This window comes from Dendropsophus ebraccatus, chromosome 2, assembly GCF_027789765.1.
Source record: "Dendropsophus ebraccatus isolate aDenEbr1 chromosome 2, aDenEbr1.pat, whole genome shotgun sequence".
In the NCBI taxonomy this organism is placed as follows: Eukaryota; Metazoa; Chordata; class Amphibia; order Anura; family Hylidae; genus Dendropsophus; species Dendropsophus ebraccatus.
In genome coordinates, this window is record NC_091455.1 from 146,079,413 (window position 1) to 146,091,437 (window position 12,025).

The 12,025-nt window shown below is 39.9% G+C and overlaps 1 protein-coding gene across 1 annotated transcript in view; it reads right to left on the bottom strand.

Annotated features, from left to right (window-relative positions):
• Positions 1-12,025, bottom strand: part of BMPER (BMP binding endothelial regulator) — a 206,300-nt gene that overhangs the window by 155,658 nt on the left and 38,617 nt on the right. The window contains exon 3 of the mRNA XM_069958442.1: positions 5,480-5,579. Coding sequence (XP_069814543.1) covers positions 5,480-5,579 — 100 coding nt within the window. The remainder of the gene's footprint in view (positions 1-5,479; positions 5,580-12,025) is intronic.

The following is a 12,025-nucleotide window of genomic DNA, read 5'->3' on the forward strand; positions in this document are numbered from 1 at the left end:
ACTATAGATTGCACCAAATATGTTCAATGCTTAAAAGTAATGTAAAGCGAGCTATTCCAACTTATAGACAATATTACACACTAGTTATGGTTAAATGCAACCAATATCTTTTCTTATGCCTGAATGATGCCATTTTTTCTATGAGGTCTCTTTTTAATTTGTATGAATATAATCTGATTTATTTTAACTGAATAATATACCCATGTTTTTCTTGGTGTACTTTCATTAAATCAGAATTTCTGTTTAAAAAAATAGACAACCATTTGAAAGATAATGATTTTCTTCAAGTAGACACAGTTGGTCATGAAAGCAGTGCTTTTATTTTTCACCATATTCCACGTAGTGTTACTGGTCTGGCCCCATTAAAAAACTACATACCTGAATAGAACACAAAAAAACTACATACAAAACAAGGGGTTAAAATCTAGAGATAATCAGATAAACTAAAAAAAGAACCACATTGAGTATGATGTATATTTCAGAGATGAGTCATCTCATAAGCACAAAGCAGACTAAACCACAAGCTGAATGTATACAGCATTGTAGCCTTATCCATAGATATTTGCTACTAAGATACCCTTCCCTTCCTCTTCTTTTTTACATTTAACAATTACGCTTGACATGAGAAGTAAACTGTGTGAAGAAACATCTGCCACAAATGGTTTATATAACATTTGATAAATTCATCCTTAGAGACAGATCTGAATGGGCCAACACAAAAAACAGAAGACGATGCCAAAGGAACTTGGATTATTTCATCACAATTCAATGTCTCTTGGACTCTTGAAGGTCCTGATTTCAGGTACCTGTAAATTATATTACTCTGTAACATAAAGGCATTGAAATCTTTAAATTATTCTTACACTGCCTTCGCTGAGAGTGTTAAGCCAAAACTATTTTATCCCACTATTTCAATGAATGAGTATAATGTATAGAGAGTGCATAAACCTGAAAAAACTGCAGCAGTTTGTAGATACAGAGTGGAACTGCAGATCCCCATAATGCAGTAGCATAGTTCAACAGGCTAGAATAGATAAGCAGGACTGCTGTCAGATGTCTGTGTGGTCACATGATAGCAATGGGGAAGGGGTGTGTGTTCAGCATGGACCAATCAGGAACTGAGAATCACAAAGCTGTGCAGAAAGACAGTGACAGAATTTTTTCTACACAGCAGTGTGAATGGCTGAGTGTGAGTGCAGGCACATTATAGCAGCAGTGTGCATAGCTGAGTGTAAGTGCAGGCACATTATAGCAGCAGTGTGTATAGCTGAGTTGAGTGCAGGCACATTATAGCAGTGTGTATAGCTGACAGAGGGCTGACAGAGACTGCAGGGAGCATGAAGGATTGAGCAGGGCATACGTGTCTCTGTACTGGGAGATAGGGGTTACAACTATGAAGAGATTACCTCCACAGTCCCGTCCCCGGATGCCATCCCCAGTCTGAAGTGGATCTGCTATGATTTGAAAGACTTCCTGGGTCAGAGCACAGTGCTGTAGACTACCCTGTGCAGGCCATGCCCCTCCCCCACACCCCCTCCCACCCAGTACAGGGAGCTCTTAAAGCAAAGCAAGGCTTTTGAAAAACTGTGAGCTCTTCTTGCAAATCACTCTCAATCCAAGTTACTCTTAATCCTTTAAGGACGGGGTGAGTTTTCCTTTTTGTGCTTTCGTTTATTCCTCCTCGTGTTTAAAAGGCCACTGCGCTTGCATATTTTTCCCTACAGACCCACATGAGCCCTTATTTTTTGTGCCACCAATTATACTTTGCAATTAAAGACTTAATTGTTGCATAAAATATGCTGCAAAACCAGAAAAAAAATTATATGTGCTGTGAAATTTTGAGGGGTTTCATGTTTACGCTATTCACCCTACGGTAAAACTGGCATGCTATCTATATTCCTCAAGTCAGTACGATTAAAATGATTTGTAGCTTGTATAACCTTTACTTTATTTAATGGCTTTTAAAAAATTAAAACCTTTAAAGAAAAACTAAATGTGTTTAAAATTTTCATCCTTATAACGGTTTTATTGTTTGCTCTATGGGGCTGTGTGAGGTGTCATTTTTTGTGCCATGATCTGTTCTGTCTTTCGGTATCTTGTTTGTGTAAATGTTAATTTTTTATTTATTTTTATTTATAAAATGGGAAAAAGGGGGTGATTTAAACTTTTATTAGGGGAGGGGATTTTTTTTAATTAATAAAAAAAACTGTATTTTTGTTTCACATACATTAATTAGAGGTTCCCTGGGGACTTCTATATACACAGCACTGATCTCCCATTGTGATCAATGCTGTGTATATAATAGAGCACTGATCCATCAGATCGTTGCTCTACTATTCTGGTCTGCAGCAGATCAGATACACTGATTGCCAAGCCGGGATCAGCGTCATTACAACGCTGAGCCCTGGCCAACTCAGCAGAAGGGATCTCCCCTCCGCAATCGCATTAAGGGGGGGGGGGAGATCCCCCCCACTAGACACCAGGGACAGGGAGGTCAGGCTATTTAAATGCAGCTGTCAGCTTTGACAGCTGCATTTAAATAGTTAATTAGCTTGGAGCGGTGATCGGACGCACCGGCTAATACATGCGGTCCCCAGCTGCACATAGCAACCAGGAACCGCGGGCTGCAGAGTGGGCTTGCGCTGGAAGTCCTTTCTGTTTACCCTTAATGCCCCTTTGGACAAGTATACTCGTCCTGCGTCGTTAAGAGGTTAAACCGAGGTACCACTGTATACAGTATCTGTATGATTAAAAGAATATATTACGCGCCTAATTCTTATATGTGCTGAAACTACAGTAAACTATGCACAATCTTCCTGACTATACTCACAGCTGATAAATTCCACCAACCATATCCCTATGTGTTTTATTTTCCTCTCTTGGACTGTACCCAACCAGTCACTCAGTGCATACAAAGGCCTCAGCTGGCCACACACAATGCAATATTTTAAGCTAATGCAACAACTGAGGGGATCTATTAAGAGCTCCCAGAGACCAAAAGAAAACAGCACTTAATATTTAGCAGAGAGACTTTACAAAACATAGGCTGATGTTCTTATGATAATATGATATACATAGTATATAATGATGACACATATAATTATATGTTTTACATCACCTTATATCTCCTTGTCACCATCTAGGTATCAGTGGCATCAGAGACTTCTCTCCAAGCCACTTTACCAATATAATATTACTTTTCTATTTCCCAGAAAAAATAAAGATAATTTATACTGCAGAAGTAACAATCATTATACGCAAGGAATGGTTACTACTTTTTATACTCAGGATCTAGCACCTAGAACATTACTGTTCTGGAGGTGGCTTATCCCTCAGAGAACAAAAGGGGTGGGGCACTTAATATTCATCGCACCCGAACGATATCTCTACTGACATCATCAGAAGGTCCCCATACACCTTAAGGCCATGTTTTCATGTAGAAAGACACCGGCCATTGTGAGAGGAATAGCCGGTGTCAGAGAAAATCATCAGGTACTGCAATACCAGCCAGATGATCTTCACTGCCGTTGGATCCTGGCTGTAGTGTACCAACCGCCTTTGATGTTATTACATATTACCTTTAAGGTCTCCTTTACACACTCTTTTTGTGGCTGATTTCAGCTTGGGAAAAAAAACACACAAATTGCACAATTCCAACGTAGCAATAGTAAAACTTTTTTTTGTCTAGATAAAATAGGTAGAACAACAAGATGCTGCATGACCCAATTGGCCTTAGCCAACCTGTTTCTAGTGCTGTATTGCAATCTTATTCGGCCATGCTGCACCTTGTTGTTCTACCTATGGATTTTAAGTGGACAAGATACAAACCAAAGTTTTACGGAAACAGATATAGACTCTATACAGGCTATCTACTCTAGGGTCAGCTACTATAGAAGGCAGCACCAGAACAGGTGAACTACTATAGGGGGGACAACTAACATAAGAGCACTCTACTGTGGGCAGCAGGACATGGGGACATCTCCTATAGGGAGCTCCACATGTATAGAGGATCCAGTGAGCAACCCCTTCCTGCCAGGGGGCACTCTGCTGCAGGGCCGGGGTCACAAGGGTTAATGGGGGGGCTAATGACTACATATATTGTTGGGGACATCGTCTCTCCTTGAAGTGCCGGAGGCAAAAGCTGGACAAGGCATAATGCTGCCGTCTATACCCAGTGATGCCTCCGGCACTCCATTGACTTTAATGGATGCAGTGCCGGATAGCTTAGCTGGCCGCAAGTCAGAACACTGCAAGCAGCGTTCTGAGGTGCGGTCTGTCCGACGGTCCGGTGGCAGTATTGTGAGAATGCATCATTCGAACTGTCTTATTGAAAACAATGGGATCAGTTCAGAGATGCGTTTCCCTCCAGCACTTTTCTACTGAACTGCAGGGAAATGCCGCCGGATCACCGTATATATGTATATTAGGCCTTATTATATGATTTGATTTAGTTTTTAGTTTTTTTTCTCTGTGTTATGGGGAAGATTAATTTAACAGACTTTAGGGATATTTTTCTCCAACAAACAACAAAAGGAGTGCGCCCCCTGCAAAACGGGTGTAGCATCAGTAAAAGGTGGCATAGCTTAAGGTGCACCAATTGGACCTAAGCTTATAGTTGGTCTAGACTAGTAGACTAGAATGTGACAGATTTATCAAACAGCCTGATACACATTGCTAAATCTGGCGCATACTTAGACTGTCTTGTTTTAGTTTACACTGTCTAAGAATTAGTTGCAATAAATCTTATCCAATGTACTAGAACATCATTTGTTGCATTTCTTTCTGTTGTACTTTTCCTGTTACAAATCATGTGACTCTAGGATTCAAGAATTTCTCATGAAGAATGTGAAAAAAACACCAAAAATAAACACACACATTTACACATTTAAGAAGGAAAAAAAGAGTTTTATGGGACAAAAACAACACAAAAAGGCATTGTAGGAGTGTTTTATATTTCCCTATTGACTTTCAGCTAACATCTGGATGCAGCTTTTTTTTACCCAAAAAATTACATATTGTTCCTGGCTTTCCTAAGATATAGTTTCCCTTTAAGATATTTAGAAAGTAAGCTAACAGCAGGTTACACACATCTAACTTGCTGTGTCTCTCTATAGCACTTGGGGTGCTGAGGATAAAGGTGAGTTTTCATGTAGTTTGTAGTTAAATCCCTTTGCTTATATACTACCATAGCCATTGCACCAATCCATCCCTGCTTGCCCGCTCTGCTGCTATTCATTAGAAGGGACAGGCCAGCTGGGGGGATTAGTGCACCTGCGGGTGGTAGTCCATCCCCCAGTGCATCAAACCACTTTATTAGAATAGGGATTTAACAATAAACTGCGCTAAGGATGATTTATAATTGTCGGCTAAGATATAATGTTTAGCAGGTGGAACTCTCTTGAGAAGCCCGGTATTATACAAGATTCTAAATTACAAATTATTTATTCAATAAAATGAATAATAAAAAAAAAAACTGCACCTTTACAACGTTCACAGCAAGCTCCTCTCTGCTTTATGACCAAAGCGCAATCCTTTGATACCACCGGGCATTTTTCTCTCTTGCAGGTTACTTCTTGATTCTATAATGACATGAAAAAGGCAGAACTTTATACAAATATACAATGTACATTAATCTAGATTGTTTTGCAGACAGGAAATGCCAACAATTTCTTAGAACTGAAAGACACAGATGACACAATTAAGAAATCAGATGTCAATGGGGCAAAAAGTGGTCCCTTTCACACATCGGTTAATTCTGTCCATATTGGTGGACCCACAAATGGGGACAGATGCAGACCCGTTAATTTCTATGGTCCAAAACACACATATGTACATATTACAGATGTGTGTTAGGGTCGAGATCTGTGCCTCAAAGACTACTTGTAAGCCATAACTTTATTGCACAGATCTCTTATAGTGAATAAAGGGGTCCGTGCAACTGCTGACGGCCGGGGGTGCAATCCGTAGTGCTGTCCGTAGCTGCAGTCTTAGGCTGTGGACAATGCTACAGGAGAGTGAATGGAGCCTAAGGGCCAATTCAAACATACAGAGTCTGCAGCAGATTAGATGTTGCAAATTCAAAGCTGCAGATATCAATGTAACTATATGACTGAACACATCATTAAATTAGAAGCTTCATATTTGTACATGTGACTGGACCCTTAGAGGGAAAAATATTAAGACGGGTGTATCCCACCCCCACCAGTGCATGTCACTGTCCTCTCCATAAATCTGGCTACCTATGTGCCCTTACAGAAATCTACACCAGCTTGGAACTGCTGTAGATTTCACCTACAATTATGCCTATGTACAAGGTGTAAATTGGGCTACATTTGGATTAGGGAAAGAGCACGCTTCCTCCACACCATGCTGCACCCCTGGCCACCCTGTCAAAAAGTCACAAAACATTCTGGAACAGCTTAACTTGCACAAGACTTTGCAACATTTGTCGGTATCTGCAATTGATACAGACTTCTTTGGGTCTACCCTTAAATGTCCAAAATACATATATAGAAAACACAATCCTCTTTTCTCATTTATCTTGTCAAGTTATGCAACTTAAACTATGAGAAATACAAAACAAATTTTTCTCGATTTTTCGCACAAAACTCAGTTCAGACTTGTCAGATCAGACTTGTCAGTTCAGACTTTCCATTGCATTAGGTTAACTTATTTATTTATTTTTTTAGATTATTACTATCAGTTTTAAGTGAAGTATAACAGTACCAGTCCAGTCTGCTTTTTGCTGCCACCTTTGTCCGTCACAGGAACTGCACAGAGCAGTAGCAAATCTTTATAGAAAACCTCCCCTGCTCTGTACAGTTCCTGACATGTAAATTACACATCTATTTTACTTCCTGACACTCATTAATTTAAAAGGAAACGGATAAGTACTGGAAGACTGGAGATTTTTTTTTTAAATAGAAGTAAATTACAAATTTATATAACTTTCTAAAACCAATTGATTTGATGGATAAAAAATTTCCTTGTCAGTACCCCTTTAACTGTGCCGTTTATATAGACATCAAAGCCTTTTTTTTTAACCCTTAGAGGACCGGGCCAATTTGCATTTTTGCACTGCTTAAAAGGCCAAAGCACTTGCATTTTTTCACCTAGAAACCCACATGAGCCCTTATTTTTTGCGCCACTAATTGTACTTTGTTATGACAGGCTGACTTTTCTTCATAAAGTACACTGGAAAACCAGGAAAAAATTCAATGTGTGGTGAAATTAAATTACCCCATTCGCAGTGGGGTAAAACTGACTGTTTATATATGTTCCTCAAGTCGGTATGAATCCAACGATATGTAACATGTATAACTTTTATTTTATGTGATGGCGTGTAAAAAATACAAATATATGTTTCTTAACATCGCTCCATTCCCAGGCTTATAGCGCTTTTATCCTTTGCTCTATGGGGCTGTGTGAGGTGTCATTTTTTGTGCCATAATGTGTTCTTTCTATTGGTACCTTGAGGCTATGTTCACACTGCGTATGAATCCGTCCGTAGATTGTACACCGCCATACATGTGCGGCTGAAACTACGGGTGTAGGAAAAATAGACATGCAGCCGGATGCGTACGAACCGCGAACATACGCCCGTAGTACAGTTATGCTTCCCTAGCTTGTTTCAAAGCGATCTGAGGCAGGTCATTTACTTGGAAATCTTCGCCCAGCCCCGTAAACCACACAGAACCTTTTGGATCGAAAAATCAAGTTCAATTTGGCTGAAATAAGTACTTCGTACGGGACCGCATGGAGATCCACAGCCGTGAGTTTCAACATTTCCGTCCTCAAACAATGGTCTTGTTCATTTTTCACGGCGACGTATACAATCCAGCCGTAAGCTCATACGTAGTGTGCACTGTGCGGGCGTATATCGTTTACTTTCAAGTGAACGCATCAACCTCAAAACTACGTGCGTATATTCACGGTTCGCACTACGGACGGATTCATACGCAGTGTGAACATAGCCTAAATGCGCATATGCGATATTTTGATTTTTCTAAACCTTGCTAAGACTGAGCTTCTTGTATTCCCTCCCTCTGCTAGCCACCCCCCACCTGACATCTCCATCTCTGTCTGTGGTGCAACCATAACCCCTACTCAGCAAGCCCGCTGCCTTGGGGTTATGTTTGCTTCGGATCTCTCCTTCACTCCTCATATTAAATCTCTTTCACGTTCCTGTAATCTGCATCTAAAAAACATCTCTAAAATCTGTCCCTTCCTTACTGTCGATTCAGCTAAAACTCTCATTTTCGCTCTGATTCATTCCCGTCTAGACTACTGCAATTCCTTACTAATCGGCCTTCCTTCCTCTAAACTCTCCTCTCTCCAGTCCATTCTCAATACAGCAGCCAGGCTCATCTCCCTGTCCAGCCGCTATATCGATGCCTCCCCCCTGTGCCAGTCTCTACATTGGCTCCCTATTAAACACAGGATACAATAAAGTCCTCCTGCTCACCCACAAAGCTCTCCACAGTGCTGACCCTCTTTATATCTCCTCCCTCATCTCTGTCTACCGCCCTACCCATGCCTTACGCTCCTCTAATGACTATGGAATGCATTACCCAAGACTGTCAGACTCACCTCCAATACACAAAGCTTCAAACGTGCCCTCAAAACACATCTGTTCAAGCAGGCTTACCAGGTTCCCTAATTTGACTGCTACCCTCAACCCCCCCCCCCACACACACACACACTACCACCACCACACACACGTACACACAGACACATACATACATACATACACACACGCCAAGCATTTAAGCACTTAGACCTGTGCATGCAGATATTGGTTGGTGATAGGTTCATCCACCCTTACCTGCACTGCCTTATTTATAAAGATGGCCGGACCATAAGAACAATGAAGCACTTTGCCCCTCTGGCATTTTGTCTCAAACCCCCTCCTGATAGTGTGTAAGCTCATGCATGCAAGGAGGGCCCTCACTCCTCATGTATGGATAATTATATGTAGATTTGTAACGTCTATTTTTGTCTATGTATGTACCCCCAGAATTTTAAAGTGCTGCGGAAACTGGTGGCGCTATATAAATAAAAATTATTATTATATGCGACCGAAAATGCGCTATTTTGCATTTTGTTTTTTTTGCGCTTACACCATTTACCGTTCGAGATCAGGAATGTGATAAATTAATAGATCGGGCGATTACGCACGCGGCGATACCAAACATGTTTATTTATTTATTTATTTTTATTTATAACATGGGAAAAGGGGGGTCCCTGGGGGACTAGTATATGCACACTGATCTCTCATTGAGATCTATGCAGTATAGATGCTGCATAGATCAATGAGATAGGCACTGGATTGCTACATACTCTGTTATCATGGCACTGTGATTCATTTTTGCAAGTGACATCTAGATCTGAGTGAGAAATTAAATTGGAAAAGCACAGAGGTGGAAATAGTGACATCCCACATGGGAACAGCAAAAGTTTATTATTACAGCCGCCTAATTCAATCCTCCTTAGCCTTACAGAGGGAAATGTAGTTCCGCACTTTCAAGGAAATGTACGATTCATTAACAACCAGAAGACACCTACATGTCTAGAAACACTCTGTTATAGTAACATAACACAAGCACATGAAGTAGGTGATACTGTGCATTATAGACAGATTGATTCTGAAAAAAAAAAAAAATACAGCACTTTATTTATATAAAGTGGCAAAAAGCAACAATGTTTCAACCCCTTCACACAATCTTTTTAGGCCACATACAATAGAAAATACCCACAATGCAATGCATGGAAGTCAATGGAATGACAGACGTCCAATGCACACAGTGTATTAAATAACAGATGTTGTCTACGGCGATGTCAAAATAATGATCATAACAATTATTTTTGGACGCCTTTTGAAAACACCGGACGTTATTTTTTAGTTGTTCACACAGTTTTTCTTTTTTTGCCGTCCTTTCACCGTTTTTTACTATTTACAATTAAATTCAATGGACTTTTCAATGAAAGTAACACCCAAATGCCAATTAGTCCACCTAAACTAGAATAATGTACCAACAGTTGTTATTGCACTGATGGGCGGCCAAACAGCGAAATGAGGGACGTAATTTTGAGGTTAAAACGTAGAGGAAAAAACGTAGTGTGAACATAGCCGTTGACTGACATACATAACCAACGGTGCATTTCATAATATAAAGATATAGTGAAAACAAGTGCAAGTGCGTGTAAAGTGTGAAACATCGCGTCACTCAATACTACGGCAACAAGTAATACTGTTGGTATTCCATCAGGTGAAACAAAGAAGTATGCATGACTTATGGAAATGTTATTCAGCCATATGATATTAATTTGGTTGTTTTTTTTCTGTTATTTTCACAATTTAAGTCTTTCTCATGGGATCTCCTCTCCATACGAAAGCAATTTTCTCTTTCACAGTTTTTTTTTTCAGGCCACCGTTTATGTACCATTTTTTTCTCAAATACAACTTGTGTTTCTTATGCTTTCCATGCCGCATCACTGGGGCCAATGTGTTGTATATTGACACTAGGACAGTTTTTTAACTGTTTTAGCTTTGATTCCCTTATACTTATCTTCATCCATGTATTTCATTTTTGACAGCTACATTTACATATGTATATATCAAATGTGCAATGTCTGAGCTTGTGGATGGTGCAGAGAACCTCACATAGAGTAAGGGGGGGGGTGACAGTATCACTATATCTTCATGATATGCAATCTATGTTGTGTCAACATATAAACAGGATGCACATGACTGTGTATGGCTACCATAATTATCACATATGTTCTCAATGATTGCAATATGATGTCACTATGGGAATTATAATATGTGGGCATTTCCTATTGTTTGTGGCTTAAAAACATTGTAGCTTTTTGCCACTTGATGCTATAAACACGGTTCACCTTTTTGCACAAGTCTATGCAGTGCTGCGTTTTTATTTCAGAAATCTCTGCATATAGCCTTTTCAGCCTTTACTTTTTGCTGTCCTGCTGTCTCCATGTACGATGAATAGATAGATAGATAGATAGATAGATAGATAGATAGATAGAGCTAGATATGAAATGAAAGATATTAAATACATAGAGAGACATCTAATACACAGTAACTGGATTTTGTGTAAAATACTGTGTTCACACTTAATAAGAGACCGGCCGTTTCGTGACCCGACCGGGTCACCGAACATCCGGTCTCTGAAAAGATCATCAAGGCCAGTACTGCAGTACCGGCCAGATGATCTTTCGGGCCGCAGAGTTCGGATACGGGCACATCCTTGCCCCACATCAGAACTCCCCACAGCACACAATAGAGCGAGCGGACGGAGCCACTCGCTCTATTGTGTGAACTGACAGGGTTTTCTGCGGCCGCTATTGACTAAATAGCGGCTGCAAGAAACCGACATGTCAGTTGTCTACGACCCTGCTAGGGATTCCGGCCGGAGTGTATACTATGCGTGTATACTAAGGCCGGAATTACCTCAGGCTGCAGCACTACGCAGGAATCACGGCCGTTGTAACAAGTAGTGTGAACATAGCCATAAAATGTAACAAACAGAAAGAATTGCACGGGTCCTCATGATAACATATTGACCATGACAATACTCTTTGTTGTCATGCACAAATAAATATTGATAATTCTTTTGTAGTCAGTAGAAAACACTGTTATGAACAGTTTAGTCCATATTATACCATCTGGCTAGTTAAATTATCATACCATATCATTAATTTAGTAGTTATCAAGTAAAGAAAGCGAAACAATTTTTCATGAAAATTGGCAGTCATTTTTTTTATATACCAAATTATGCTAGTGTTGTATAAATATATGCTTCCAAAGGCTATGTTCACACAATATTTTTCAGCTCTGTTTAAAATGACGTCTATCATCATCATTATTCTAGTTTGGGGTTACTAATTGCCCTTTGGGTGTGGCTTAACTGAAAAGTTCATTGAATTTAATATTAAAAGCAGAGAAAGAAAGGTGACGAAATAAAAACTGTGTATGTACAACTAATAAAAAACGCCCGCTGTTTGC